The following is an 8718-nucleotide window of genomic DNA, read 5'->3' as shown; positions in this document are numbered from 1 at the left end:
CGTTCTGCGCATGCTTCGAACTGGCCTCGTGCGCTACCAATGGCGTCGCTGCGAACGGCGCTCCCGTGACGTCAGAGGGAGGACTCGCCTTTGTCGTCTGCTACGCTACGGCAAGAATAGCTTCATTTTCATGCGTTTGCTCGCGCTCTGACTGCGTGCTCGCGTGTCACGGCGCTCTCCTATTACCATCTGCATTATTAAATGCGAAGCATTTCTAGGCGAACATTTGCCACTTTGACTTATCTTTCTATCTAGCCGCCTACGTCTTCGTGCTCTCACGGCCGTTTCGTTAACTTGGTAGGTACCAAAATTGGTATAGTATGACAATAGTGTATGACGAACATATATGATCGGTCATGACATGAATGTCATAACATGCATGTCATGTACGTCATGAAACAGCCGCATACGTCTTGGTGCTCTCATGGTCGTTTCGTTAACTTGATATGTACCAAAGGTGACATAGTATGACAAGAGTGTATGCCAGAACATAAATGATTGGTCATGACATGATTATCATGACATGCGTGTCATGTAGGTGATGAAACAGCCGCCTAAAATGACAATGACCCAGCGAAAAAAGATTAACATTCAAAAACCACTGAAATGGATTCGGACGTGGGTACTAAGTGAAGGAAACACTAAAGGATGGTGGTACAAGTCATAGGCATGACCATGACTCAGCAAAAATGACAATGACTCAGCGAAATAGATCCCTCAAAAACTAATGGGATGGGTTCGGATGTGGTACTAAGTGAAGAAAAAGGCTAAAGGTTGATGGTCGAAGTCATTGTCATGAGCATGACTAAAGCGTTCGCTTTAAGGTCTCTTAGGCATAGCTACCGGGATTCCTGAGGACTCATGGCATGAATGGCATGAGTCCTCAGGAGTCAGGAGTTATGACATGCGTGTCATGTAGGTCATGAACGGCCGCCTCTGTCTTGGTGCTCTGTTGGTAACTTGGTAACTATTGATTAACTTGGTAGGCTCCCCGCACACTGCTTCGCATAACATCGATTCCCACGGGGCTTGGGATGTGCCGGATTTTGTCCTAGTGTTAGTTTTATTATTGACAGCATTATGAGGACAACAAACCTTGTATAATAAATGTAGCTTCCATATAAATGCCCGATGTGATCGCCTAGTGGCTGTGGCGTTGCGCTGCTTAGCTCGATATCGCTTAGTTGACCTCTTCCGTGGCGGCAGGATTTAAATGGGGGTGAATGGCAAACACGCGCATGTGTACTTAGATTTAAGTGCACGGGTAAAGAACCACACGTGGCCAAAATTAATCCGGAGTCCTACACTACATGCCTGATAATCATATGGTGGTTATGGCTCGCAAAATGCCAGAATTTATTTTTTACATATATTTTCGTTTTTCATATGACCCCATACCTCACGGGCAGGGGCACGATCTCGTGACTCAGTCATAAAACATCGCGCCAACCCGTTAAATGAGAGTCTACGCAGCTTTGGAAATGAAGCACAATCGCAGAGCTCACGCGCAATGTTTTGCGTTAACAAAGCGACATTGTAGTTGAATGCGAATTTAAAATTTCGCTCGTAGTTACAGTAACTTGGGTTTGTAAATGTAATTTTTCTGACAAGTCTCATTATTTTACTGGGAAGCGGTTTACCTTGAACATTAGTGGGGCACCACACGCTATCATTCGCAATTGTCAAGCGTGCTTTGCACTCTTTTCTTGCAAATAAATCGCATTGCCACTTCCTAATGCCGAAAAAAATTGTTTGTTTAGGTTAGCATAATACTATTTCTGTTCAACGCACTTTCCAACTACCGAAAGCCACTCGGAAAACATTATTTTATCATCGTAATAAGAAAATTCGCAGTTTCGCCCGAAAGGCGAAGCATCAATTGCGATAGCAAATTTACTAGTAGAGTATACGGAGTAAGCAGAGTAGTTTTATCGGCTGCATGAACTTGGAAACGATCGTTTACTCACTGAATAACAAGCCTGGTGTCAGCGTGCAAGAGAAAACTTGAATAGATCACACTCGATTGCCGCAGACAACCACTGTCAAAACGCTGGCGTGAGCAAGCGCGCCGCCGCAGCAACCGCAGGTTCGTGCAGTTCTAACTCTTCAACGGAAACTGAGCGGCGAAAGCACAGCGCATACAGAGGAGGCAGGTGAGCGGAAGTCTCCTCTTCAAGCCTGGCCATGGCTTCGCCTGGTGCCGCTGAGCACGGCCACGCGCTCAGCCGCAAGAGGTAATCTTCGGTGGGCGCAAAGCTAAGGCGAGCCGAGATGGCTGGTGGCTTCGTGTGTGCTGTGTTCTCGCGCACCTTTGTGTTGAAGGTCACGTAATATTAAGTTTCGGTGAGGCACTGAAGCTATAGCCAGCACGAATTCGCACGCCGCTAATCCCGCCAGCGTTGGGACAGCGAGTTTCCGCGTCATCGAGTAAGACCTGTTCATCTTTGTCTGTGCGCGCGTGACACCCTGCTTGTTAATTTATTTAGTAAGCTAATGTTTACTGGAATTTATACAGTCGATAAAACTACGAATCTTACTTCGTGTAGTTGTGTAATGCTATTGCTATCAATGCTTCGTCTTACTGGTGAAACTGTGATTTTTTTCCCCCTACAGGATAGCTGTCATTTTCACGCGTGAACTACAGCAACAAGCACCGTAACGACCTCTAGCTCTGTGAAAGCAAGTACCACTCGCACGGCACCGTCACAACTTTTTAAACTGTATAGAGGCCGGGGCGGCGCGCTCAAGTACGCACCAGCGCTCTCTAATGAAAGCTGGTTGTATGCCCACACCTCAGTTTGCACTTCCTCACTCAAACGCGACAGAGACCGATGGCTTCAGGTAATATTACCAAATACCTCGATAAATGAAGCAAGAAAAATTAACTGCAAAATGAAAATTTAATTTCAGAATAAATCCACTGCAAGAATTGCATACGAAGAACACACACACGCAAAATAACATTGATAGAAAAAAACAGAGATTCAAAAACACATCTAAAAAAGTGACGCCCGCATACCCTTGGCGCCCACATACAAAAAAAAGAAAGAAAGAAAAAACAAGTGCCGACCGGCAAACACCACGTCTGTGCAAACAATAAATTAACGTCTAACACTTGGAAGAGTCCGACCCGGAACGTTGTTTTTCATGCAGCTCCATGATGATCTCCCTGATGGCTGCCCTCTTGAGTACCGCGTCTTCTATGGTGAACAAGCGTCGGTTCATCTGAACAGGTTCACCGAGCTTGGGTGCAGCGCGGAAGAATGTCTCCAAGTTCAAAAGGACATACACGCCACAGTCCGTGTTGTTAGTCTGCTGCGGCGTTAGCGGAACGTATAGCGGCATGTTCAACTTCGTGAACGTTAGCTCCGACTCTCGCTTCGTCTTCCACTCCTCAGTGAGGTAGTCGCGCATGTGCGACGCTATTTCCTCCAGGTTTCCGACGTGCCCTCTGAGAGAGTCGAATAAGAGGATATAAGAGCCAGAACTACCGTGGCAGGCCTGTTCGTGCGGCAGGGCGTGACCTGCGAAACAAATTATCACCAAAAGCCAATGGCTCTTAACATTGATAGGGACTACTACGTAGTCATTTTCGAAGACGTCCACTAGGCGTGTCCACCTGCTCACACGGGCATGCCGTAGCGCTGCTTTTGACAGCTCCGGCGTGGTACACGCCGAAGCGCCGAGACCGCCGACGAGGCTTGTGTAAAAGTGCGGGCTGTAGACGTGAGTGGAGCGGCACAGCTCTTCATCAGCCACTTCCTGGACGATATACTTACATCCAAATTCAATCAGAGTGTCATTAAGACATACTCCTGGAAGCAGTCTTTCAACATCCTGTGTTCTGAGCTCCAAGGCTCCCCTAACCGTCCGTTCCGGGTAAAACAGCAGAACCTCGGAACTCGGCAAATGGGCCTCCATCTCCGCCTTCTGGGCCGTAGCCGTAGGTGTTGACCTTTCACTCGCTTCCCCGTCCTCCGGCGAAGACCCAGTTACGGGCACAGAGTTCATCATGCACCAAAAATATATCGAGGCGCTCTTAATTTCAACTTAATTTTGAAGACTCTAGATTATCAACCAGTGTTGCCACAGCCACCAAAAAGTACCAATAGACTTCGGCCAAAGAAAAGAATTGGTAGAAATCAATATGTGAACCTAATATTTTTATACATATAATGCATTTCAGGTTTATTGCTTTACTTTGAGGCCCTGAAAGTAACATTCGCGTGATGTAGACTTCCTAGAATAAATTCTATTCAATGATTAATTATTGCCACAAACACAAGTGACAATTTTGCACGGACTCCGCCAACTCCTAGCCAGAGGCTAGTTCTGAGCCCAATGTTACAAAACATTTTAAGCAATTACGACATGCTAAAAAAAAAAAAGAAATCTTCATCAACCATATCAAGTGCATACGACTCTGATATCTACGCACTTATGCAGTTCCACTTTAGATTAAATAGCGTATCACGTTGTGCCGGTCTCTGAGGCTTGGTGCTTACAATGCCAGACATTTCTAGCTGCCAATACCGTAGCTGTAGCGTGCGTCAACTGGTATACTCTCTCCCACCTCTTGCGCTTCGAAATTAGAAGGGCCGTTGACAATAGCTTCCTGACAAAACTCTATGCTCCAGCTGCAGAGTGTCTCAAGTAAGTCTCGAAGGCTATGTTATTGCCGTACTGTGGGCGCCGGAAGCGGCTGCAGACATGTTCGCTATTTTTTTCAGCTTCACCAACCAGGGCTATTCGCAACTCAAATGAACTGCAGGGGGCGCTGCGAAAACTGGCCGCTCGGCGCTTTCCCGCTAGAGGTGTGCGCCGTGTTGGTTTCGGCCGGCGGCGGCGTGGTGGTCGTTTCTGGTCTAGGGTGCTGGCATCGAGGCACCCTATTCTGGTCGGCGGCGGCAGCGGCGTCGGCGTGGCGCCGGGTATTTGATCGGCGGCGGCGCACTGCCATTTTTTGTTGGCGGCGGCGGCGCCAGCGGCGTGGAAACCGAAACCACAAATTTATAGAGCTGTTTCGCTACATCCTCCATTGCTAAACTGATTGAAATTCTGGGCTTTTCACAATAAGGGCGGAGAGGACCGAATACAGAGGCGTTCAAAGTGAGAGAAACACAAAACGTTTTGATAATATTTTGCTTTTTAGCCTACACATTTGGAAAAATATTGGGCACATATCTGAAGGCGCGTAAAGTGTGTTTGTACATTTCATCCCCCATGAATATGCCGAACCTTGCTTATGTTTTTGCGCCGTAGTCGCAATTGTTTTCTTTTTTGCTATGCCTCGGTTTATATCAGGTATTGTTCCATTGAGGAAATAGTCAGTCAATTCGTCTAGAATTGCGGGGCCAGCACCGGCGCACGTGACACTCTCTAGATATGTTAATCTTATTTCTTCCATTTGTCCTGAATGCTTTATGTAAAAATAAATAAAAATATAGAACAGACCTCTTCTATGACCATCTGTTGCTGGGTTCAACTCTAAGCTGTCAACCAATCACCAGATGCTACAACACACATTCCCGACTGGACAGCAAGTGAAATCACTTGTTCTGAATATTAGTGACCCCTTGCTTAAGTAACTTTTCTTATAACGTACTTTTTCCCGGAAGAAAAATGAATCAAAATTCCTTTTTTTTTTTTGTTTTTGCTTCAGGTGAATATTTTTTCAGCTGAGATATGTTATGATGCGGTTCAAAACAAATTTTGCTGAATTTGATAACTCGTCATCACCAGGTTAATTGAACCAAGGGCGGATTAGTAGAAATGCAGGCATTGCTCGGATGCACAATTACTTCAGGGCGGAAAATAGTTTTTTTAACCTGCACGTCGAAACTGTTTTATAGTTCAGTGCAGATATCTGTGTCGTTGCATTTGATTTTTCACATGAATGTTCCAAAGAAAGAGCACCATGCAGTAGACATGTAGAAATATTTTTATTTAGGAAACGAACAAACTGGGAACAAAACAATGATTGGATCGAGCAATTTTGTTCAGAGGCAAGATTTGCAAAGGCTGTACTAGTTATCAAGGAAATAATCCTTGAGCGTCGCGGCTGCCCCCTTCTTGCAGTCGTCTTGCAGTTTGTGAATATCTATCAAGTGTCTCTACATGTTCGACGTGCTTACTGTGCACGCGTAGCGTTTTACCTTGCAGCTGCGGTGGCAACAGGCGAATATTGAAACTCTCACAATGAAATGATGAAACGGCTACGACCAACAGATTTAGTTCCATCATAGAACCAAAGGCATAAAGAACCAAAGGAACTCACGATTCGAAAGGCTTTGAGTCGTCCTCCTTTAATGACTTGGTCAAGCAGCTCTTGCACTAGTAGTCCGTTCCAACTGTCTTCTGCTTTCCCCCAGTGATGTATGTTAAGTGTCCAAAATGTTTCCAAACAAAACTAGACTTCACCTTCGAATGCAACGGAATAATGCGAAAACTTCCAACCGGCATCTTAAACACATCGGGGCCAGAAATTTCTATCTCGCAACAAGTTGCATCTCTCGCGTTGATGCTGTTTTCAGACATATCGCCAATTCTATCCGCAACCACAGTAACCACGACTCTCAAGCCGTCATGCTGGCGTTCTGAGGCCGCTGTTCCCATAGAGTTATATTAACTTAGTTATATTAACTCTATGGCTGTTCCCTCTCGTCGCTCCATATTGCGCTTTTGAAAGAGGAGTTTCGGAATCCCACCACCCCACGTTGCGCTGACTGGTGACGACACGCATGCGCAGACGCGCGGAGAGCAGGGTTGCTTTTGTTTGTTTTGTGTTGCTTCATTGCTCCCCCACTTGACATGATTATATGCCTGAGACAGGGAAAAGAATTTAACAAGACAACACAAATCTCAAACGAAGCTGGATTTACTTCCGGATTTACTTCCGGATTGGATTTACTTATAAACGGCGGCGGCGGCGGCACACCTCTATTTCCCGCTGAGGCGCCGCGTGTGGAAAAATTGTGCGAGGGCGCTGCGAGCGAACTGGATTTTAACTGGATTTAGGGTGCCTCGATGCCAGCGCCGCCGTTCAGGGCTGAGACAACCCTAGAGTGTACTAGATAATAGTCAAGTGGGCCGAACGGCGCTCTCCCGCTGAGGCGCCGCGTGTGGAACTTTCTTCTCCTTCTTTCTCCCTTGGCAACAAGGGTACTCCCCAAGGCTCTGTCTTGTCCCCTCTTCTATTTAACGTCACCCTCTTCCCGCTGGCACGTGCACTACGCACTATCCCAGCTCTGTCTCATGCTTTCTACGCCGATGACATCACCCTATGGGTGACCACCGGCAATCTTGGCGACATGGAGACCACTCTCCAGGCGGGCGTGGACGCGGTGGCGACTCACGCCCGGTCTGTCGGGTTGAGCTGCTCCCCGGCCAAATCGGAGCTTTTGCTCTTTCTGCCTCGGGGGATGGCCCCCCTATCGCCTTCTCCACTCACAGTCTCCCTTGACGGCACACCCATTCCCCTCGTCTCTACTCTCCGCATTCTCGGACTCTTTCTTCAGTCCAATGGCAAGCACACCACCCTCATCACTCGACTCACAAACACTGTACACCAGACCATCCGCCTAATACGCCGCATTGCCAACCGTCACCACGGCATGCGCGAACACGACCTCCGCCGCCTAGTCCAGGCCTTCGTTCTCAGCCGCTTCATCTATTCTCTTCCGTATATTTTCCTTTCACGCACTGAGGAAGACAAAGTCAACAGCCTCATTCGTCAGGCATATAAGTCGGCCCTGTCTCTTCCCACATCTACTTCAACGGCTCGGTTACTGTCGATGGGCGTCCACAACTCCCTTACAGAGCTGACGGAGGCCCATCGCACGGCCCAGCTCCTCCGTCTCTCCCGCACTCGGCCTGGTCGCGCACTTCTCTCTACCCTTAAACTCTCCCCTCTTACCCCTCTTCCCTCCTCACTGCCCATCCCTTCCCACGTCTACTCCCTGCTAACCGTTAATCCCCTCCCTAAGAATATGCACCCTGAACACCACCCGTCCCGTAGAGCAGCGCGAGCCTCCGCGCTCTGGCGTCAGTACGAACGGCAACCCGCCGTGGCTTACGTGGATGCCGCCCCGTACCGCCACTACCCAGCCCATGCCCTTGCAGTCACTGACAACTCTTTTCGACCCACTCTTACTGCCTCAGTATACACTTCGACCTCGGTCGAGGCCGAAGAGGCAGCTATTGCCCTTGCCATCACGCAAACCTCCGCGGAATACATTTTCAGTGATTCCAAGCCTGCAGTCTACAACTACGCGGTTGGACGGGTGGCATCCCCGGCCTACGGTATCTTGCGTTCCGACACTGTTCCCTCTCGCCCAATCCAAATCATCTGGGTGCCCGCTCACGCGGCCCATCCTGGCAACGAGGCGGCCAATTCCATCGCTCGCGATTCGACTGACCGAGCAAGCCCGCCCCCTCCGGGAATGGATACGCGCGATGCGCTCCTCACGTACCACGATATCACCTTGCACTACCGCCTATCTCGTCTCACCTTCCCCCCACCGCACAAATCCCTTTCCCAGCACCACCAACACTTGTGGCGCCACCTTCAGGCCCACACCTTTCTTACTCCTGCACGTCTTGCCCTCTTCCACCCCGGGACGTACTCGCCGGCCTGCCGCTTATGTGACAGCTCCCGCGCCGATTACGATCACATCTTATTCTCCTGCCCGGCACACTTGCCCCCTGCCTCTTGGCACC

The 8718-nt window shown here is 48.6% G+C and overlaps 1 protein-coding gene across 1 annotated transcript; it reads right to left on the bottom strand.

Moving 5' to 3' along the window:
• Window positions 1-3108: 3108 nt before the first annotated feature.
• LOC119436077 (sentrin-specific protease 7) lies at window positions 3109-4011 on the bottom strand. The gene has a single exon (XM_037702858.1). It carries the CDS (start codon window positions 4009-4011, stop codon window positions 3109-3111), a length of 903 nt encoding a protein of 300 aa, XP_037558786.1.
• Window positions 4012-8718: the final 4707 nt, after the last annotated feature.

Source organism: Dermacentor silvarum, chromosome 1 (genome assembly GCF_013339745.2).
Source record: "Dermacentor silvarum isolate Dsil-2018 chromosome 1, BIME_Dsil_1.4, whole genome shotgun sequence".
Lineage (NCBI taxonomy): Eukaryota > Metazoa > Arthropoda > Arachnida > Ixodida > Ixodidae > Dermacentor > Dermacentor silvarum.
This window is presented reverse-complemented; position numbering and strand designations above follow the sequence as displayed.

What these genes read in the sequence shown, in the direction of transcription:
- LOC119436077 (XM_037702858.1), bottom strand. Translation starts at nt 4,011, where the DNA reads ATGAACTCTGTGCCCGTAACTGGGTCTTCGCCGGAGGACGGGGAAGCG.